The sequence below is a fragment of the Salvelinus fontinalis genome, chromosome 24 (assembly GCF_029448725.1).
Source record: "Salvelinus fontinalis isolate EN_2023a chromosome 24, ASM2944872v1, whole genome shotgun sequence".
In the NCBI taxonomy this organism is placed as follows: domain Eukaryota; kingdom Metazoa; phylum Chordata; class Actinopteri; order Salmoniformes; family Salmonidae; genus Salvelinus; species Salvelinus fontinalis.
The window spans coordinates 5,848,489-5,871,802 of NC_074688.1; the positions used below are offsets into that span (position 1 = coordinate 5,848,489).

The 23,314-nt window shown below is 47.5% G+C and overlaps 1 protein-coding gene across 1 annotated transcript in view; it reads right to left on the minus strand.

Annotated features, from left to right (window-relative positions):
- Nucleotides 1–23,314, minus strand: part of LOC129821825 (mitogen-activated protein kinase kinase kinase 10-like) — a 37,516-nt gene that overhangs the window by 5,425 nt on the left and 8,777 nt on the right. The window contains exons 2-10 of the mRNA XM_055879506.1: nucleotides 8,636–8,816; nucleotides 8,222–8,370; nucleotides 7,412–7,587; nucleotides 6,980–7,226; nucleotides 6,608–6,730; nucleotides 6,245–6,383; nucleotides 5,961–6,073; nucleotides 5,537–5,802; nucleotides 4,755–5,283 (exon numbers count right to left, since the gene is read on the minus strand). Coding sequence (XP_055735481.1) covers nucleotides 4,755–5,283; nucleotides 5,537–5,802; nucleotides 5,961–6,073; nucleotides 6,245–6,383; nucleotides 6,608–6,730; nucleotides 6,980–7,226; nucleotides 7,412–7,587; nucleotides 8,222–8,370; nucleotides 8,636–8,816 — 1,923 coding nt within the window. The remainder of the gene's footprint in view (nucleotides 1–4,754; nucleotides 5,284–5,536; nucleotides 5,803–5,960; nucleotides 6,074–6,244; nucleotides 6,384–6,607; nucleotides 6,731–6,979; nucleotides 7,227–7,411; nucleotides 7,588–8,221; nucleotides 8,371–8,635; nucleotides 8,817–23,314) is intronic.

A 23,314-nucleotide genomic window follows, 5' to 3' on the forward strand; every position in this document is an offset into this window, starting at 1 on the left:
AAACTGTTGAGCGTGTGTCACGCCCTGACCATAGAGAGCCCTTGGTTCTCTATGTTGTTTAGGTCAGAGCGTGACTAGGGGGGTGTTCTAGTCATTGCATTTCTATGTTGGTGAGTTGTATGGTTCCCAATTAGAGGCAGCTGGTAATCATTGCCTCTAATTGTGGATCATATTTAGGTAGCCTTTTCCCCACATGTGTTTTGTGGAATATGTTTTGAGTGAGTGCAACCTCAACCTCTGAATGGCACACATACACAATTCATGTCTCAATTGTCTCAAGGCTTTAAAATCCTTCTTTAACCTGTCTCCTTCCCTTCATCTACAACAATTTGAAGGGGATTTAAATAGATACATCAATTTACGCTGCTGCTACTCCCTGTTTATTATCTATGCATAGTCACTTTACCTCTACCTACAGTTGAAGTCAGAAGTTTACATACACTTAGGTTGGAGTCATTAAATCTCGTTTTTCAACCAATCCATACATTTCTTGTCAACAAACTAGAGTTTTGGCAAGTCGGTTAGGACATCTACTTTGTGCACGACACAAGTAATTTTTCCAACACTTATAGTTCACTGTGTCACAATTCCAGTGGGTCAGAAGTTTACATACACTAAGTTGACTGTGCCTTTAAACAGCTTGGAAAATTCCAGAAAATTAGGTCATGGCTTTAGAAGCTTCTGATAGGCTAATTGACATCATTTGAGTCAATTGGAGGTGTACCTGTGGATGTATTTCAAGGCCTACCTTCAAACTCAGTGCCTCTTTGCTTGACATCATGGGAAAGTCAAAAGAAATCAGCCAAGACCTCAGAAAAAAAATTGTAGATGTAACGGTCGTCATAGTCGTTCTCCTCCTCAGACGAGGAGGAGCATGGATCGGACCAACACGCAGAGTGGGTAGTGCTCACGATCATTTATTAAAACAAAACTGAACACTAACACGAAACAAAATAACAAAAATGAGTACAACCGACAACAGTCCCGTGTGGCACGAATACAAACACGGAAACAAACACCCACAAAACACACGTGAAACCCCGGCTGCCTTAGTATGATTCTCAATCAAGGACAAACGATCTACAGCTGCCTCTGACTGAGAATCATACCAGGCCGAACACAAACAACCCAACATAGAAAATCACACATAGACAAACCCACCCAACTCACGCCCTGACCAACTAAATAAATACAAGACTAAAGAAAACAGGTCAGGAACGTGACATAACCACCCCCCTTAAGGTGCGAACTAACGGGCGCACCAGCATAAACTCTAGGGGAGGGTCTGGGTGGGCGTCTGTCCATGGTGGCGGCTCTGGCGCTGGTCATGGTCCCCACCCCACCATAGTCAATCCCCTCTTCCGTAGCCTCCTCCAAATTAACCCCACTAGATTAAGGGGCAGCACCGGACTAAGGGCCGGATCCTGGCTGGCTGCCTCTGGCGGATCCTGGCTGGCTGGGTCTGGCGGATCCTGGCTGGCTGGCTCTGGCGGATCCTGGCTGGCTGGCTCTGGCGGATCCTGGCTGGCTGGCTCTGGCTGGTCCTGGCTGGACGGCTCTGGCTGGTCCTGGCTGGACGGCTCTGGCTGGTCCTGGCTGGCGGAAGGCTCTGGCTGCTCCTGTCCGGCGGAAGGCTCTGGCTGCTCCTGTTTGGCGGAAGGCTCTGGCTGCTCCTGTCTGGCGGACGGCTCTGGCTGCTCCTGTCTGGCGGGCGGCTCGGGACAGACCACAGCTCTGACGGCTCGGGACAGACGGACAGCTCTGACGGCTCGGGACAGACGGACAGCTCTGACGGCTCGGGACAGACGGACAGCTCTGACGGCTCGGGACAGACGGACAGCTCTGACGGTGCTGTGCAGGCAGGCAGCTCAGACAGCGCTGGGCAGGCAGACAGATCAGACAGCGCTGGGCAGGCAGACAGTTCAGACAGCGCTGGGCAAGCAGACAGTTCAGACAGCGGCTGCACTGGAGAGGAGGAAGGCTCTGACAGCGCTGGACAGGTGGGAGCAACTGGAGAGAGAAAACGGAGAGACAGCCTGGTGCGGGGGGCTGCCACCGGAGGACTGGTACGTGGAGGTGGCACCGGAAAAACCGGACCATGAAGGAGGACACGTGCTCTTGAGCACCGAGCCTGCCCAACCTTACCAGGTTGAATGATCCCCGTAGCCCTGCCAGTGCGGCGAGGTAGAAAAACCCGCACTGGGCTATGGTGGCGAACCGGGACACCATTTGTAAGGCTGGTGCCATGTACGCCGGCCCGAGGAGACGCACTGGAGGCCAGATGCGTTGGGCCGGCTTCATGACACCCGGCTCGATGCCCAACCTAGCCCGGCCAGTGCGGCAAGGTGGAATAGCCCGCACTGGACTAAGCACGCGTACTGGGGACACCGCTCGCTTTACCGCATAACACGGTGTCTGACCAGTACGATGCCCTCTCACTCCATGGTAAGCACGGGGAGTTGGCTTAGGTATCCTACCCGGCTTTGCCACACTCCGCGTGTGCCCCCCCCCCCCCCAAGAAATTTTTGGGTCTGACTCTCGGGCTCCCAACCGCGTCACCGCGCTGCCTCCTCATACCAGCGCCTCTCTGCCTTCGCTGCCTCCAACTCCGCCTTGGGACGGCGATATTCCCCTGGCTGAGCCCAGGGTCCTTTGCCGTCCAGGATCTCTTCCCAAGTCCACGAGTCCTGTGTCCTCGGTCTCTGCTGCTGTCTGTTCCCACTCTGCTTGATCCTTTTTTGGTGGGTGTTTCTGTAACGGTCGTCATAGTCGTTCTCCTCCTCAGACGAGGAGGAGCATGGATCGGACCAACACGCAGAGTGGGTAGTGCTCACGATCATTTATTAAAACAAAACTGAACACTAACACGAAACAAAATAACAAAAATGAGTACAACCGACAACAGTCCCGTGTGGCACGAATACAAACACGGAAACAAACACCCACAAAACACACGTGAAACCCCCGTTGCCTTAGTATGATTCTCAATCAGGGACAACGATTGACAGCTGCCTCTGATTGAGAATCATACCAGGCCGAACACAAAATCCCAACATAGAAAATCACACATAGACAAACCCACCCAACTCACGCCCTGACCAACTAAATAAATACAAGAAAAAAGAAAACAGGTCAGGAACGTGACAGTAGACCACAAGTCTGGTTCATCCTTGGGAGCAATTTCCAAACGCCTGAAGGTACCACGTTCATCTGTACAAACAATAGTACGCAAGTATAAACACCATGGGACCACGCAGCCATCATACCGCTCAAGAAGGAGACACATTCTGTCTCCTAGAGATGAACGTACTTTGGTGCAAAAAAGTGCGAATCAATCCCAGAACAACAGTAAAGGACCTTGTAAAGATGCTGGAGGAAACAGGTACAACAGTATCTATATCCACAGTAAAACGAGTCGACATAACCTGAAAGGCCGCTCGGCAAGAAGAAGCCACTGCTCCAAAACTGCCATTAAAAAAGCCAGACTACGGTTTGCAACTGCACATGGGGACAAAGATCGTACTTTTTGGAGAAATGTCCTCTGGTCTGATGAAAAAAAAATAGAACTGTTTGGCCATAATGACCATTGTTATATTTGGAGGAAAAAGGGGGGAGGCTTGCAAGCCGAAGAACACCATCCCAACCGTGGAGCACGTGGGTGGCAGCATCATGTTGTGGGGGTGCTTAGCTGCAGGAGAGACTGGTGCACTTCACAAAATAGATGGCATCATGAGGGAGGAAAATGATGTGGATATATTGAAGCAACATCTCAAGACATCAGTCAGGAAGTTGAAGCTTGGTCGCAAATGGGTCTTCCAAATGGACAATGACTCCAAGCCTACTTCCAAAGTTGTGGCAAAATGGGAAAGGACAACAAAGTCAATGTATTGGAGTGGCCATCACAAAGCCCTGACCTCAACCCTATAGAACATTTGTGGGCAGAACTGAAAAAGCATGTGTGAGCAAGGAGGCCTACGAACTTGACTCAGTTACACCAGCTCTGTCAGGAGGAATGGGCCAACATTCACCCAACTTATTGTGGGAAGCTTGTGGAAGGCTACCCAAAATGTTTGACCCATGTTAAACAATTTAAAGGCAATGCTACCAAATACTAATTGAGTGTATGTACACTTCTGACCCACTGGGAATGTGATGAAAGAAATAAAAGCTGAAATGAATCATTCTCTCTACTATTATTCTTTATTTCATAAAATAAAGTGGTGATCCTAACTGAGCTAAGACAGGGGCTTTTTACTTGGATTAAATGTCAGGAATTGTGAAAAACTGAGTTTCAATGTATTTGGCTAAGGTGTATGTAAACTTCCGACTTCATCTGTATATGTACTGTACATATTACCTCAATTATCTCGACTAACCTGTGCCCCCGCACATTGACTCTGTACCGGTACCCCCTGTATTATTCCTCGCTACTGTTATTTTATTGTTTCTCCTTAATTATTAGTTATTTTTCTATTTTCTTTTGTCTTTTTCTTTCTTTCTTTCTTTCTTTTTTACTTCAGTTTATTTTAGTAAATACTTTCTTAACACTTCTTTTTCCTTACTCAATACTTGGTTAAGGGCTTTTCACTGTAAGGTTTTATTCGGTGCCAAATACAATTTGATTTGATTTGATTCACCCGGTCAGTCTATGTCATGGAAAGAGCAGGTGTCCTTAATGTTTTGTCGACAGTGTTTTGCTTCCTGTTATTCAATCAAAAGCTCATAGTGACATCATGCTTTCCCAACAAACTCACCTGCATGTAGGGGGAGGATGCGGGGCCCTGGTGGGGGCGGCATGGGCATGCTGCCGTCCGAGGGGGTCCTGCGGTGCCCTAGGGTTTGTGCGCGGGGGCGAATCGCCCCATCAGAGGGGGTGCGTCTGTGCCCCCTGATCATGGTTGCAGACACATGGGTGGGTGTGAGGGACTGATTGGGCTCCCTCTTGAAGCTCTCTGCCCTCAGATCCAGGAGAGGGTTAACGGAGGGGACGGGGGGCACCGCGGGGAGGGAGAAGCCCACTCCGGGGGTCAACGCCAAGTCCTCAAGGTCCGAGGGAAGGAGGGATTTGGTGGAGTTGCAGTCTGAGAGGGAGGAGAGGGAGAGGAGGGTGACGGAGGGAGAGGGGTCTGTGCAGGGGAGAGTAGAGTCGCGGTGGCGGGACAGAGAGAGGGACAGGGCGCGGCTCGGAGGAGAGGTGCTGCGGCGGAAGCGACCCGTTCGCTGGAAAATGCTGTCCTTTTTCTTGCGCTGCTCCTCTCTAAGGTCCTGCTCGTCCTGTTGTACCTAGACACACACATGGAAACTGGTCAGTTCTTACTGGCATCTACTGTACAATCTACGGTTGTATAATGTCAACTGACACACATACTTGACCTTGTCAACTCCCAGGTGTAGAGTATAAAGCATTATTCAATGTATTAAGAGAATCTCTACAGCAGGTGGCAGGATTGACTTGTTTGTTGCCATGGTTTGGGTCATTTTGTCCATCTGGGTGTTACAGACCCTTTTCCTGCTCCTCCCTTCCTCCCTCCATTACCTGTAGTCTCCCCAGCTGTAGCAGGTCCAGCCCCAAACCTACAGAGGCCAGTAGGGAGGCACAGCCCAGTAGCAGCAGGTCGCTCTTCTTCCTCTGGCCGCAGCGCCGCAGAGAGTCCTGGTAACCCAGCCCACTCCCTAGCCCAGTAGTCCCCAGCCCGGGCCCCACCCCGCCCAACGAGGGGCCTCCCTCCTCCACAGACCCGTTACTGCTGGTCTCTGGGGGCATCAGAGACCCGGGCGACTCCTCCAACTCACAGTGCTCCTCTGTCAGAGAGAGAGCGAGAGAGAAAGAGAGAGATAAGAAAGTGTGAGAGGGAGAACAAGGCATTTCAATCAATCAAGAGTCTAACTGATTTTGTGTCCATAGTATGTTTTACAATCTCTTTTCTGTTGCAGAAATAGTGATAAACACAGAGACTCACCCATTTCATTGAGGCTGGAGAAGCCGGCGGTCATGGGGGCGTGTTTTGGAGACTTGCCCAGATTCGGGGCACTAGAGGACCACACCTTGCATCCGTCGCCTAGCGACTTCAACCTGCAAGACGAAGAAGATTGGGTCAATAATGTTTACTGATACCATACACCAAACACTCGCCAGAATAATGTTCAGAGATGATTTGTATATGCAAATGCCAAAATCAGAAAGGGCAGCAGGCAAGTAGGAGAATGGGCTAACGAGGGGCTGTTTTTGGACCATGACTGTTACCTGTCCTCTCCGTCCAGTCTCTCTTTCTGGAGGGTGGAGCTGGGGCCCCAGGTGCGTCCCTTCTTTTTGCTAGCTGCCAGGTCCTCCTTCTTACACACGGCACTGCGGCCCCATGTCTTACTGCCATCGCTGGGCGTCACTGAGGGCCACATTAACACAGGTGTTGTCGTTATAACAAAACAAATCAAATTCCTGATGTGCAGTGAGCGTAATAAAATGTATTCACTTGCACACAAGACCCAGGGAGGGAATCCACAATTTGGGATTATATTGACACAATAGCGTCCCTCACAATTGAATAACTGGTATTAACTTTTGGTTCCCCTCAACCCCTGTCTCTGTCTCCCCCACAGATCAACTCACGTCGTATGGCCCTGAGGCGGGGTATGACCCCTGGGCTGGCTGGAGGTGTGGTGCTCTCATTGCCCTGGGGTTTCCTCTTATCCACGCTCGGAGACGCCTGCACTGTGATCTTATGCTCAAAACCTGTGTACATACAAAACAGGGAGGAATTAGAGTCAAAATTCCAAATTGCTTGGTTTTACAGAAATCCTGGAATGAGGAGGGGATAAGCAAAAAAGCTGGTAATCCTCCAACTGGTATTTCTTGAAAACCTGTGGATTTTGGAAAAGTTACCAGAATTTTGCAATCCTAATAAGAATAGAAAGAAAAAATAATGATGCCCTATTCAAATAATAGGATAAATGTTTGGGTGCAATATCTGCCACCACCCACCAGAGGGCAGACTGATGCTGTTGCTGTCTCGGCCCAGTTTGAGCAGTCTGCTCTTTTTGAAGTGGCCCTTGCGCTTCTTGACCCTGGGCTTCTCCTGGTACATCTGGTGGATGATGATGTTGAGTTCACGCTCTACGATATCGATCTCTCTCTCAGCCAGCTCCTGCTCTCTCCTCTTCAGCTGCTCCTCCTGCTCCCTCTGCTCCTCAGCCGCACGAGCCAACGCCTCCTCCCAGGAACGCAACTCCTACAGGAGAGAAGAGGGGCATGTCAAGGAAATGGAGCATTTGGAACAAAAATATAGATTTAATGTTACAGCAACATAACACCCTGTCGAGGATCTTCACATTGCCAAGGCAACAGCACTTTGCAACGTACACTTTGTGGGGGATGTTGACAACATTCCCACATGACCGTGTGGGCTCCTCTCACCTTCTCCTTGGCCCTGAGCTCGTCAAACATCTGCTGGATCTCCAGCCTCCAGTCCTCCTGCAGAGAGTGGAAGGACTCCAGGGGCATCTGAAACATGGCCGACTGTTCGATGGCCAGCAGTCGCATCAGGATATTAGTGAAGGACGGGCGACTGTGGGGGTTAGGGCTCCAGGACTCTGAGGATGGGGAGAGGAGGTTGAGTGAAAATAACTTTCATGTAAATTCCCAAACAACAAAGTACAGTCTTTTAGATGTACACATCTCCCCTCCACCTCCACCACTGAACAGATGGCAGTGCTCTGTAGCACCACTTGCCCTCAGATCCCAAACAATTGCTTATAGACAGACAGAAAATATTTCAAGTCGTTGGAATGGGCAGAGGAAAAAGAAAGAGGAGAGGAAAGAGAGGAGAGACAGGAATAAACAGAGAGCAGACACAGTAGAGAAGGGTGACAAAGGAGAGATTAAAGGATGAACAGGGATAAGACGGAGGAGAGGGAGAGAGGGATGAAGAGAGAAAGAGCATTAGGAATGCATGGAAATAGTGGAGAAAGAAGTGGAGCGAGAGACTATAAAATCACCAGTTTGCTGACTGGGAGGTGAACCTACTCTCACTCTGACCTCCAACAATAATAGACGTGAAACTGGGCTGACAGGAAGCCATCTTGGTTCTAATCAATACAGGCAATCATCTTTGCACGTGGGTTTACAGGCAATCATCTTTGCACGTGAAACTGGCCTGACAGGCAACCATCTTTGCTCTACTCCATAGGTGAAACTGGGCTGACAGGCAGCCATCTTGGTTCTTACCTGCCAGCAGGAGTGCGAAGGGCTCGGGACAGGTGGACGGGACGGGCAGGGTCAGTTTGTTCATGGCCACTCCGTACGCCACGGCCAGCGCATCTATCTCACGGTACGGAACCTCTCCTGTTAGCAGCTCCCATAGCAACACCCCGAAACTGAGGAGAGAGAGAGAGGTACAGCTTAAAATCACAGGCACTTGTCACGATTGCACAGGCTATTCATATATTAACTTGACACACCCTTTATGTTACCTACTATATATGGCAGATGTAAATTGCCCCTGAGGGTATGAATAGTGGAAGTATTGAAAGAACAAGGACACTAGCTATTGACTGTGGGTGTTGCATGTGCACCATGCTGTGTGTACTACATGTCCCACAGTAAAAAAACCTGTACAGTTTACATGACAGAGTGTTGTACCTCCAGACGTCACTGCTCTTGGAGAACAGGGAGAGTTTGATGACCTCGGGGGCCATCCAGGCGTAGGTGCCCGCCGCGCTCATCTTGGTGGTCTGGTGCCACTCCCGTGCCAGGCCAAAATCTGTGATCTTCAGGGTCCTGCCACCCAGATCCTCCCTCTCAATGGGCTCCAGGATCAGGACTGAGGAGAAAGAGGGAAGGAGATGGCGAGAGAAGGGTGTGGGGAAAGAGCGACGGACAGAAGGGGGGAGAGAATAGGTGGAGAGAAGGGAGAGATAGTTTGAGTTTGTCATGCATACCACTAACTCTACTACTCTCCGTCCTCCAACAGAGGCCCTTATCCAAAGCACAGCACACCCTACCATCACATACATCGATAGTAGGTGTAGTTATTGACAAAAGCTATTCAGGTTAAGTGTGTGATTCAAGGGCAGTGCAACCTGGGGATTATCAGCCAGTATCTGACCCTAGTCACCTGGCCATATTCCTCTAATAGGCTATAGGCCATATCTGTCATGAACCTGTATTTTCCTCAGGTCTACACTCAACTATTGACAAAAGGTTTGGTCAGAGCAGTGTTCAGGTCTCTGCCTCGCCGACATTATGCACTGTCCCCAGCACGTCCGTTCTGAGAATTTCCATACGATGTTGCAACTGTTTCAAAGTCTCTGGGTGACAGAGGTGAGTTGGCTTTTCCTGTTGAACTCCCAGCACTGGCCTTTCTGCTCTCTCCTGTCCTCTCCTCTCCATGCACTTCCTCCTTCATTTCCGCATGAGGGCTGGCTATGGAAATATTTGGAGTGTACACAGTCCACAGTGCTGGGAGAGAGGAGGGGATTGTACTTGCTTATCTACAGGCGCATGCAAAGGGAGGCGGGGAGAGGCACAGCACACAGCTGAGTCTTTGTTTAAGCACACGCACACTGACACAGACACACACAGACCTGGCTCACGTGAAACAGGTGTGCCTCTGAGACTCATTATATGCTGACAGGCAGCTAATGTCCAAACACACACAATCAAAAGGTAATGTCAAGTACAGTACATATAGTATATATTGAGTCTTCACAATTGATCAAGATTTCACCATATCATGGGCTTTTCTTAATCTCCCGATGCCGACCACTATTCATCAAATAGCCTTCTGACATTTCCTTATAGGACAATCAACAATGTTCTGGGTTCAATGGCATGATAACATACTGTATACAGTGCCTTCAGAAAGTATTCATACCCCTTGACTTCCTCCACATTTTGTTGTGTTACAGCCTGTATTCAAAATTGATTAAATATATTTTATTTCTCACCAAACTACACACAATATCCCATAATGGCAAAGTAAAAACGTGTTTTTTAGACATTTTTGCGAATTTATTGAAAATGAAATGTAGAAATATCTCATTTACATAAGTATTCACATCCCTGAGTCAATACTTTGTAGAAGCATCTTGGCAGCGATTACAGCGGTGAGTCTTTCTGGGTAAAAGACTCGAAGAGGTTTCCACACGTGGAGTACGTAACATTTGCCCATTATTCTTTTCAAAAATCTTCAAGCTCTGTCAAATTGGTTTCTGCTCATTGCTGGACAACCATTTTTAGGTCTTGCCATAGATTTTCAAGTACATTTAAGTCAAAACTGTAACCTGGGAACATTCACTGTCTTCTTGGTAGCAACTCCAGTGTAGATTTGGCCTTGTGTTTTAAGTTATTGTCCTGCTGAAAGTTGAATTCATCTCCTAGTGGAAATCAGACTGAACCAAGTTTTCCTCTAGGATTTTTGCCTGTGCTTAGCTCCATTCTGTTTATTTTTTATCCTGAAAACTCCTGAGTCCTTAACGATTACAAGCATACCCATAACATGAGGCAGCCACCCCTATGCTTGAAAATACGGAGAGTGTTACTCAACATTGTATTCAGGACAAAAAGTTAATTGATTTGCAATTTTTTTTGCAGCATTACTTTAGTGCCTTGTTGCAAACAGGATGCATGTTTTGGAATATTTTTTTATTATGCACAGGCTTCCTTCTTTTCACTGTTGATTAGGTTAGTATTGTGGAGTTACTAAAATGTTGTTGATCCATCCTCAGTTTTCTCCTATCACATCTATTAAACTCTGTAACTGTTTTAAAGTCACAATTGGCCTCATGGTGAAATCCCTGAGCGGTTTCCTTCCTCTCTGGCAACTGAGTTAGTAAGGATGCCTGTACCTTTGTAGTGACTGGGTGCATTGATACACCATCCAAAGTGTATTTAATAACTTAAACAATATAATTGCACACAGAGTGAGTACATGCAACTTATTATGTGACTTGTTAATCACATTTTTAATCCTGAACTTATTTAAACTTGCCATAACAAAGGCGTTGAATACTTATTGACTTAAGACATATCAGCTTTTCATTTTTCATTAATTAGTATAAACTTCTAAAATCATAATTCCACTTTGACCCTTATGGGGTATGTGTGTATAGGCCAGGGACAAAACCCCCAAAAATATTACAATTCAGACTGTAACACAACAAAATGTGGAAAAGTCAAAGGGTGTGAATACTTTCTGAAGGTACTGTACAGTATATCACAAAAGGACTTATGCAATAGTTGGCGGCTCATTTGGTAGAGCATTGCACTTGTAACGCCAGGGTTGTGGGTTCGATTCCCACAGGGAACCAGTACGGGAAAATGTACGAACTCACTACTTTTAAGTTAAGAGAGATAAGAGTGTCTTCTAAAATGCAAATATCGCGTGTCTATTCGTCAACATGCACATTTGTGTTCGTGTGTGCATGCGTTTGTATGTTTCACATGAGTGTGTGTGTATAGCTTCCACCCAAGTCTAATCTGAGGGACAGGGAATAGGGGACGGCTGATGACAATGATAATAAGCCATTGTCATCCCCCAGCTCTCTTTTTCTATTTCAATACCACTGTCTCGCTCTCTGTGAGGGACAGCTGTCTCCCCAGGGCTGGCTGGGCTCTGTGTCTGTGTGTGTGTGTGTGTGTGTGTGTGTGTGTGTGTGTGTGTGTGTGTGTGTGTGTGTGCGTGCGTCGGTGAGTGCATGTGAAAGATGGAGACAGTAAAAGAGACAGAGAAAGAGGGAGGCAGAGAGAGGCAGAGAGTGTGAGAGAGGCATGAATGTTGTGCGTCTGTTTGCATGTGAAACTGAGGGTGTCTGTGTCTGTCAGAGTCCATGTGTTCACAAAGAGGTAAAGTATTCTCGTGCTGCATGGCATTAATGTTGATGTCAGTTACTAGCACTCGAAAAAACACGAAGTGCCATCTACATTTTTCGAGTTTCCATTACCTTCCTCCGCCACAGCCCAGACATAACCACCCCCTCGTTCTTTCCTTCGATCCCTCCATCCCCCATCCCCAGCCACTGGACCCTGACCCTCATAAGAGAGCAGAGGAATGTTGTGAGTCACTCTTCACACAGAGGACAGATAAAGACTAACCGTGGAGACTTAACCTCAGGGATTAGTCTTTAAAGAGGCAATCTGCAATTTCTACATCCATCTTGCGATTTGCCACATCCATCATTTGGATTATTTTTATCCATAGCTCTGTCTATGATTTTGAGAGTGGTTACATTTCTCCAGCCCCATCCCTCAAATGTTTACCAAAACGGGGTGCCCGCTTTGTTAAGGTTAGTCATGACAACAGGTTATGTTAAGTACAGGTGGCTGATACACATTGGAGGTGGAGGGGAGGGAGACAAGACTAAAACGCTTATTACTGTACTGTTATTATGCATCGATCACATACATTTATATATGAGTAACTATTACTATAAAATGGGAAGTTCCTTGGTGTCCACATCACCAACAAACTATTAGGGTCCAAACACACCAACACAGTCGTGAAGAGGGCACGACAACGCCTATTCTCCCGCAGGAGACTGAAAAGATTTGGCATGGGTCATCAGATCCTCAGAAAGTTCTACAGCTGCACCATCTAGAGCATCCTGACTGGTTGCATCACCGCCTGGTATGGCAACTGCTCGGCCTCCGAGTGCAAGACGCTACAGAGGGTAGTGCGTACGGCCCAGTACATCACTGGGGCCAAGCTTCCTGCCTTCCAGGACTTCTATACCAGGCTGTGTCAGAGAAAGGCCCTAAAAATTGCCCAAGACTCCAGCCACCCTAGTCATAGACTGTTGTCTCTGCTACAGCACAAAAAGCGATACCGGAGCGCCAAGTCTAGGTCCAAAAGGTTTCTTAACAGCTTCTACCCCCAAGCCATAAGACCTACCCGTACTATTTACATTGATTTTCCTCATAGCTTAACCAGTTAGTCTACTTTACTTTGGTGTGGGGTGACTTTAATGTGCAGGGTCATCAACCTCAGTTGTTATGGTAACCAGGGCAGAGGTCGTGCTCTGTCAGACAGGAAGCTAAGGAGCTGAGACTGAGACAGAGAGATGAGCCTGGGAGAACTAGGTAGATTTGACAACACAGTTAGTAAACAAGCATAGTGGCCTCACTGACCTGGACCCCCCTATGCTCCTCTTCCCCCTCCAACTCTGTCCCCATCCCTCCACTCCTCCCCATTTTTCCCTCCCCTCACTTTCTATTCCTCCAACCTCTCTTTCACTTCTACCTTCCTCCCCATCCCTTCCTGTCCTTAATACTAACAAGAAGCATATGGCTGAGCTCTTTAATCACACCTTCATTAAGCCAAGATTCCTTGCCCGTCCAACAATTCCTCATCTCCCAGCCCTTCTAATGCCCTGATGCTCCTCCCTCTTTTCCCCCTGCCCCACTACAAAGTTTCTCCCTGCAGACGGTCACTGAGTCTAAGGTGCTAAAGGAGCTCCTTAAACTGGACCCCAGAAAAACATCTGGGTCGGATGGTTTAGATCCTTTCTTCTTTAAGGTTGCAGCCCCTATCATCGCCAAGCCTATCTCTCACCTTTGTAACCCGTGGCTCCTCTCTGGGGAGGTTTCCAGTGTTTGGAAGGCAGCCACGGTGCATCCGTTATTTAAAGGGTGAGATCAAGCTGATCCTAACTGTTATAGGCCAATTTCTATCTTGCCCTGTTTATCAAAAGTGTTGGAAAAATTGGAAATAATCAACTGACTGGCTTTCTTGATGTTTATAGTATTCTCTCTGGTATGCAATATGGTTTCCACTCAGGTTATTGTCACACACTGATCTGTTTCATCTGTCCTTGTAATTGTCTCCACCCCCATCCAGGTGTCGCCCATGTTCCCCATTATCCCCTGTGTATTTATACCTGTGTTCTCTGTTTGTCCGTTGCCAGTTCGTCTTGTTTGTCAAGTCAACCAGCATTTTTGTTCTCAGCTCCTGCTTTCCCCAGTCTCTCTTTTTCTCACCCTCCTGGTTTTGACCCTTGCCTGTCCTGACTTTGAGCCCGCCTGCCTGACCACTCTGCCTGAGCCTGCCTGCCGACCTGTACCTTTGCCTCACCTCTGGATTGTTGACCTCTGCCTACCCTGACTCCTGCTTGCCTTGACCTGTCTATTGCCTGCCCCTGTTGGAATATTAAACCATTGTCAATTCGACGTGTCTGCATCTGGGTCTTACCTTGATTCCTGATAGTTATGGATGTGTCACTGCAACCTTAAATGTCCAAAATAATGTCACCATTGTCATTGATTATAAGCAATGTTGTGCTGCTATTTTTATTGACTTGGCCAAAGCTATTGACTTGTCCAAGACCATTCCATTCTTGTGGGTCGGCTAAGGAGTATTGGTGTCTCTGAGGGGTCTTTGGCCTGGTTTGCTAACTACCTCTCCCAAAGAGTGCAGTGTGTCAAGTCAGAACATCTGCTGTCTCCAAGGGAGTATGCCATGCTCTTCTCAATTTACATCAACAACATACACTAGATTACCCAAAATATTCCAAAATTATTCCAAAATCATGGGAATTATTATGGAGTTGGTTCCCTCTGCTTCAACAGCCTCCACTCTTCTGGGAAGGTTTTCCACTAAATGTTGGAACATTGCTGCGGTGACTTGCTTCCATTTAGCCACAAGAGCAATAGTGAGGTCGGGCACTGATGTTGGGCGATTAGGCCTGGCTTGCAGTCAGCGTTCCAATTCACCCCAAAGGTGTTCAATGGGGTTGAGGTCAGGGCTCTGTGCATGCCTTTCAAGTTATTCCGATTTCGACAAACCATTTCTGTATGGACCTCGCTTTGTGCAAAGTTGGAAGCACATAATCTTCTAGAATGTCATTGTATGCTGTAGGGTTAAGATTTCCCTTCACTGTAACTAAGGGGCCTAGCCCGAACCATGAAAAACAGACCCAGACCATTATTCCTCCTCCACCAAACGTTATGCATTGGGGCGGAGAGCGTTCTCCTGGCATCCGCCAAACACATATTGGTCCATCGGACTGCCAGATGGAGCAGCGTGACTCGTCAATCCAGAGAACGTGTTTCCACTGCTCCAGAGTCCAATGGCGGCGAGCTTTACACCACTCCAGCCGACACTTGGCATTGCGCATGGTGATCTTAGACTTGTGTGCGGCTGCTCGGCCATGGACATTCAATGTTTACTCACTACGCTCTTCAGCACTCGGTGGTCCCGTTCTGTGAGCTTGTGTGGCCTACCACTACGCGGCTGAGCCGTTGTTGCTCCTAGATGTTTCCAATGCACAATAACAGAACTTACAGTTGACCGTGGCAGCTCTAGCACGGTAGAAATTGGACGAACTGACTTGTTGGAAAGTTAGCATCCTATGACGGTGCTACGTTGAAAGTCACTGAGCTGTGCAGTAAGGCCATTCTACTGCAAATGTTTGTCTATGGAGCTTGTATGGCTGTGTGCCCGATTTTTATACACCTGTCAGCATCGGGTCTGGCTGAAATAGCCGAATCCACAAATTTGAAGGGGTGTCCACATACTTTTGTGTAGTATAGTGTAGTTCAGGAAGGACTCAACATTAGGACCCCCACCCCAACTGGTGTGATTAATACCTCTGAGGGTTTATAGCTTCAGGTAGTCACATCATACAAGTACTTGGGAGTATGGCTAGATGGTACACTGTCCTTCTCTCAGCACATATCCAAGCTGCAAGCTAAGGTGAAGTCGAGACTTGGTTTCCTCTATCGTAATCTCTCCTCTTTCACCCCACCTGCCACACTAACCCTGATTCAGATGACCATCCTACCCATGCTAGATTACGGAGACGTAATTTAGAGAGAAGGCAGGTAAGGGTGCTCTCAAGCGGCTAGATGTTCTTTACCATTCGGCAATCAGATTTGCCACCAATGCTCCTTATAGAACACACTGCACTCTATACTCCTCTGTAAACTAGTCATCTCTGTATACCCGCCGCAAGACCCCCTGGTTGTTGATTATTTATAAAACCCTCTTAGGCATCACTCCCCCCATCTGAGATATCTTCTGCAGCCATCATCCTCCACAAACAACACCCGTTCTGCCAGTCACATTCTGTTAAAGGTCCTCAAAGCACACACATCCCTGGGTCGCTCTTCTTTTCAGTTCGCTGCAGCTAGCGACTGGAACGGGCTGCAAAAAACACTCAAACTGGACTGTTTTATCTCCATCTCTTCATTCAAGGACTCAATCATGGAGACTCTTACTGACACTTGTGGCTGCTTAGCTTGATGTATTGTTGTCTCTACCTTTTTTGCCCTTTGTGCTGTTGTCTGTGCCTAACAATGTTTGTACCATGTTGCGCTTCTGCCATGTTGTGTTGCTACTGTGTTGTCGTCATGTTGTGTTGCTACCATGCTGTGTTGTCATGTGTTGCTGCCACGTTGTGTTGTTGTCTTAGGTCTCTCTTTACGTAGGTCTCTCTTGACGTGTGTGTTTTGTCCTACATTTTAATTTTAATCCCAGCCCCTGTCCCCGCAGGATGCCTTTTGCCTCTTGGTAGGCCTTCATTGTAACTAAGAATTTGTTCTTAATTGACTTTCGTAGTTAAATAATGGTTAAATAAAAACAAAACAAATTAAAGTTTTTCTCTTAGTTAATCTCTCCCGCTCCCTCTTTCCTCCTCTCCCTCCCCCCCTCTCTCTCTACGCCTCTCACTCACTCCTTCTCATCTCTCTCTCTCTGTTTCTGTCCACAGAGGAACAGGTGTAGCCTGCAGGGTGGAACAGCTGTTGCCTCCAACGAATCCCCCCCCCCACCCCCCCCGCTACACAAAGACCCCTGCACCCCGGCATCCCTCCAAGCCCTCCACACACACAGACACCACTCTGATACCTGCTGGGTCTACTAGTCTAACAGGGCAGAACACTATCCACCACCGTCCTGCAGATTAAACAGCACCTGCGATGAAGCTGCCCAGGCAGCGTGGCATGTTTCAACTGTCCTCCTCCTCCTCACTAGGGACAGGAGCTTATGACTGGAGTGTATTCTGCCTGCAAGTGCCCACCTCAGTTGAATTTCCAGACCGAAAAACATTCTTCAAGATATAGGTTGCAAGATTTTCCCTGTAGGAATTTCTACATGGTGGCAAGAGGGATTTCTGAGAAGAGGGTTTTGGGCTGGCTAAAAGTTTAGGTGACAGACGTGGCTGTGAGCCAACCAGGTAGAATGATTGGCATGGCCGTGAGCCAATGTGAGAGTGCAAAGGGCTCTATTATCCTTCTACTCCAATAGAGGTCTTTGATACAGTCACTACCCCCGCCCCTCAGGGCCACTGTGGGACTCCGTTTCCACTTCACAGCCCTGCCGACAAAGCCAACCCCCCCCCCATGTACCCACCCAGCCATCCCCTACTCACCCCCTTATCTCCATCCCTCGCTCCCCCGTGCCCCCTCCCATGTCTGTCTGCCATTCCAGCTGTCGCCTGCCTAGGATCAACTCAGACTACCCACACTGGGGAGGTGAGATGGAAAGAAAGAAAGAAAGAGAGCAAGAGAGAGAGAGCAAGAGAGGGAGAGAAAGAGAGCGAGAAAGCGATGGGTATGGGTATGGGTATGAGAGGGAGAGTAAAGGTGACCACATGCTTACCATCTGAAACAGTTTGTGCATAGAGTACCAGTCAAAACTTTGGACACACCTACTCATTCAAGTGTTTTTATTTATTTGGACGATTTTCTACATTGTAGAATAATAGTGAAGACATCAAAACTATGAAATAACACGTATGGAATCATGTAGTAACCAAAAAAGTGTTAAAAAAATCAAAATATATTTTATATTTCATATTCTTCAAAGTAGCCACCCTTTGCCTTGATGACAGCATTGCACACTCTTTGCATTCTCTCAACCATTGAAGAATCCCTACTGTTGACTAATCACTGACAAAGGGGCGTAGACTTCGGGCTACTAAACTTTGGCTTGACCTGGGAAAAAACAAAAAAAACCTTGCCGGAGACCAAAACGGACAATATTGTCCAAAAATGGTGTCATAAAACATGCACAAACTGTTTCGGATGGGACGTAAGTGGATACCTTTAAGGGAGAGGGACAGAAGAAAGGGACAGAGAGTCTGAGGAGATGTGGGGGAGGGGATGGAGATAAGAAGGAAGGAAGGAGGCAAGGAAGAGAGAAAAATGACAAGAGAGAGACAGGAATGAGGGCAAGGGCAGAGGGATGAGGATAAACTGGCAGACAAGGTGGTGGAGAAAGGAGGGCAAGGGCAAGATGGAGAGGAAAATGGAGTGAGATTGGTAGAGGATTAGTGAAAGGACAAATAGAGAAGTGGAGTCGATGAAAAAATGAAGGGTGAAGGAGTGAAAGAGATGACTGGGGGGGAAGCTTTTTTTTCATCGTGCTGGTAGAATATCTGGTAGGATATTCTTCATGTCTTGATGTCCGTCTAGGTCTTTCTTTCTTTTGCACGTTCCTGTTCTGACACTCACTAAAGAGAAACCATACACCAGTCAAGAACACTAACCCATCTCACAAAACACTACACTGGGATACAAGTACAGTATACAACACTGCTCTTAATTGTGCATGGCACCATAGCCGGTGCGTCCATGAAGCTAGGGGCAGCTTTCCCTAAAGTAAATTGAAATATTATATAGCCTAATTAGTGTAACCGATGTGAAATGGCTAGCTAGTTAGCGGTGGTGCGCGCTAATAGCGTTTCAATCGGTGACGTCACTTGCTCTGAGACCTTGAAGTAGTGGTTCCCCTTGCTCTGCAAGGGCTGCGGCTTTTGTGGAGCGATGGGTAACGATGCTTCATGGGTGACTGTTGTTGATGTGTGCAGAGGGTCCCTGGTTCGCGCCCGGGTCGGGGCGAGGGGACGGACTAAAGTTAAACTGTTACATTGATGCTGTTGACCCGGCTCATTGGTTGCTGCGGAAAAGGAGGAGGTCGAAAGGGGGGTGCGGGGAAACTATAGTTTGGAAAGCAAATGGCTGTTGCTGTAAAGAACACAATGAAAATACTCTAATCTGTGTTCATCAAAATTCTCAACTTAGTTGAGCTAACGACAGTATATTATGTTATTGGTACCAGCGGAGAGCATCGGCCTTATCCCGGGTGAGTACACTGCGCATTATCATTCTTTATCATTGTTGGGTCAGTGTCAAGTTTGTTTTTGGACAAGACTTTTCTCAGGCAGTATAGGTGGATGCCATATTTTCTCCTTCTGTTTCCCATTCTCATAGGCCTATTATATTGATCTGTTTGTCATTTATCGTATGAGTTTTTTTTTTTTTACTACAGTTTTATAACGTGTAGTAGAATTGCATGAAATGTGTTTATAACATTTTAAAAAAAAATCCTGTTCAAAGAAAGAAGAAACATATCTCATATAGCCTTTAGCCTAAGCCTACTGCAATACTCGCTCAGCCATACACAGACCGGTCTTTTTTGCGAACAGTGAGAGTTATATTATTAGCCTAAATGATGATTATCGAATCTACTCATTGCATTGCGAATAGTAGGCTCTCTTACGTAAGTGTTTAAATGCGATGATGCGTGGAATGCTTCATTATAAAGGTGCATTTTTATGGTGAAAATTTGCTTCCCCAAACTTGAAACTCAAACGCCGCCTATGTATGATACTTTACAGGAAGCCAATGAATTACATCAGCATAATGGATGCTGCACCCACAGTATCGCAGCCAGAATTGCTGCACTTTGCCTGCTTGGATATGGAGGTTATACTGAATCTGCTCGCATGTCATCGATACCCCTAGTTGGCTCCATTCGTATTACCAGAGGCCATTTGGGCTCTAATCCTGAGCCGTGCAGTTGCACAGTTTCACCCTGGAGGCATTCACTTTGTCTCCACACAAATGCAGCTGCCAAATTCATGTGACCAGGCAGCCTGTCTCTCATAAAGGGTTGAGGTATTAAGTGAGACTGCTTTCCCACCAGTATGTGGAGCAGGACTGCAGGTTCACTATCGATATTTGTAAAACTGGGTATTTGAATTCAAGACATATTTCACTCACCACCTCAAACATTTGGGAGTGAAATTGACATGGTTTGACCAAAGAAAAGACATCTCTTAGCATTTGGGCGATCCATTTGATCCTTTTTGTTCTGTCTATTTGAGACACGAACCATCGACACCAGGAAATCCATCTAAATATTCCTGGACTGAGAGGCTCGTCTTAGATCCACCAAGCCCTGCAAGCAAGTTCAACACACAAACACAGTCCAATGTTCATTTCACACCGTGACATTAGCCTTGATTTCTATAACAGCCCGTCTTTTTGTACCCATTGTAGGTCGACACATAGTTCTAGTTGTAGTTCTTTATTAGATTGTAGTTTATCCCTGTGAAGACGTGTGCAACTGCATCCATGGAGTCAGTGCAGCAGTCGTCCCCCGCTTATGACCTCATGACCTTTCCACAAACATGAACACGGACACGTTTCTGGCCGGTAATACTCTGTGATGTCCAGTGAAATCATAACACATAGGATGTTATCATTCTCCCTTGTTTTCAAAGAGCACACAGTATAGCACTCAGTCTGTCCTCTACTCTTCTATGGTTGGTCAAGGAATCTGGCTCAGGGGGACACCCAGCGCTGGTATAAAGGATTTGGAGACAGGCGCAGGAATACACAATAGTTTTTTTTTAATACAGCCAAAACAAACACGCATACAAAAACCCTGGGCTGTACCCAAACAAAAGAGCGAGGGTAAATCTCGTTGAACGCCACGGGAAGATATATGGTGCAGCATAACAGCTGTACCAACGCATAGGTGCTCACAGCACCAACGGACATGGGAACGAGGGAACAGACGGCGCGTATTTAACATACTAATCAGGGGAACTGGGAACCAGGTGTGTACAATCAGACAAGACAGTCCGGGGTTGATGATAATGAATCCCGTTCAGCGAAGCCTAGAAAGTCGGTGACGAAGACCTCCGGAACTGGTGAACAGAATGAGCATCAGTACCGGGGGGATCCGTGACACAGTGCAAGGCCTCCTGTGTTGGGCCTGCCTTCTCTCTCAGTCCCCCCCCCCCCCCCCTCAGTCCCCTGGAGCCCTAGGCCCAGTACAAGCCTGGCCAGCAACAATGCCCTTCTAACAGCAGTCGCCACACACAGCCTGGCCAATGTGCCTTGTGTCAACTTCATGGCACGAGTGCGCGCGTCTGTATGTGTGCGTGCGTGCATTCGTACGTGCACGCATCTGTGTGCAGCGTGTGCTCTCTGTTGCTGTTGTCACGTGAGGCTGGCAGAGGTAGGCTGGGTGCCAATGTTGCCCTGTTAACTGGGTTTCGTACAGTATGTACAGTATGTCAGCATTCTGGGAATGTCAGGAATGCAGTGAAATTAGTCACTAGGATGAAACGGAATACATGTCAAATTCCTCAAATCAGTGAATACGTGGAAACTAGAGAAGGCCATGGGGTTGGGATACTGTGTAGTGTGACCTGTGTCCTCATTAGTTTACTGGTAGCCATTGGCCTCATCTCTTATCTGTTCATTGACTTGTGTAGACAGTACCAGTGTGTGTGTGTGTGTGTGTGTGTGTGCGTGCGTGCGTGCGTGCGTGTGCTTCTGCAATCTGACTGACCATTGATCGGTGTCATTTCAGACACACTGAGCTATACTGCTTTCCCCTGCTATCCCTCTCCCCCTCTCTATCTCTCTCCCCCTTTCTATCCCCCTCTACCTCGCTATCCCTCTTTATCCTCTCCCCCTCTCTATGCCTCTGTCCCTCTCTCTATTCCTCTATCCCCCTCTACCTCTCTGTCCCTCTTTCCCCCTCTTCCCCTCTCCATGCCTCCATCCCTCTCAACCTTTCTCTCTGTGGGCACTTTCATCATGTTTTTCAACTCAGGGGGTCTAACTGAGCTTAACAGACAGGGAATACAGACATCTGTTTGCAGTATGCCCCTGTTCTCACGGTGCCTGTGCTGAGTCCAAGGCCTTTCTGAGAGCCAAACACAGTAGTAAGACAGAACATACTGACACTACTACTCACAGGATAGGCCTTATTTGACCTTATTGGAGACAATTCATTTGTCTGTCAGCTAGTTCTCTTTACAACCAATTACTATGTTCAACTAATTAGTTCACCACCATTGGTTGATTGGTGAGGTGTTTTGGTTGGGAACATACAGATGTGTGGGGTAGAAAGAGGGGTACTAGAGGAACAGTATGACGTTGAGTCCTCTCAGTCTGTAGAACACTCTGACCGCGTCTCCAACTGACTCCATCCCCACCACTTTCCCCATCCCTCTACCCCTCCCTCCCTCCCTCCCTCCCTCCATCACCCCCTCCCCCAACCTAGCCCGCAGGGCCTACTCTGCAGCAAGCGCATTCCTTCTCCGTTTCTCTACCCATCTATCCCTCCATCCCTCCATCCTGCCATCCAAGGTCTACAGTCGACCTCACTCCCTCCATCTCTGTGTCGTCCGTCCTCTCCGCGCCCCCTCCCCCTCCGTGACTCCTGTCATTGTGAGCCCAACTCTGTCTTGGCTTGTTGTGTGAGAATGGGGTCATTGTTGCTGCACTACCAGTGAGTATTTCCTGCCCTAGCTAGCTAGCACCACCGTGTCCCTCTGTCCCACATCCATACACACACATATACAGTGCATTCGGGAAACTATTCAGAACCCTTGACTTTTTCCACATTTTGTTACATTACAGCCTTATTCTAAAATGGATTAAATATTTGAATAACCAATAATGAAAACGGGTTTTTAGACATTTGGGGGAAAATATATATAAAAAAGAAAAACAGATACCTTATTTACTTGAGCATTCACAACCTTTGCTATGAAAATCAAAATTTAGCTCAGGTGCATCCTGTTTCCATTGATCATCCTTGAAATGTTTCTACAAATTGATTAGATTCCACCTAAATTCTATTGATTGAACATGATTTGGAAAGGCACACACAGTTGACAGTGCATGTCGAGGCACAGACCTGGGGAAGGGTAGCAACAAAAATCCTGCAGCATTGAAGGTCCCCAAGAACACAGTGGCCTCCATCATTCTTAAATGGAAGAACTTTGAAACAACCAAGACTCTTCCTAGAGCTGGCCGCCCGGCCAAACTGAGCAATTGGGGGAAAAGGGCCTTAGTCAGGGAAGTGACCAAGAACCCAATGGTCACTCTGACAGAGCTCCAGAGTTCCTCTGTGGAGATGGTAGAGCCTTCCAGAAGGACAACCATCTCTGCAACACTCCACCAATCAGGCCTTTATGGTAGACTGGCCAGACAGAAGACACTCCTCAGTAAAAGGCACATGACAGCCCGCTTGGAGTTTGCCAAAAGGTACCTAACGAACTCTCAGATCATGAGAAA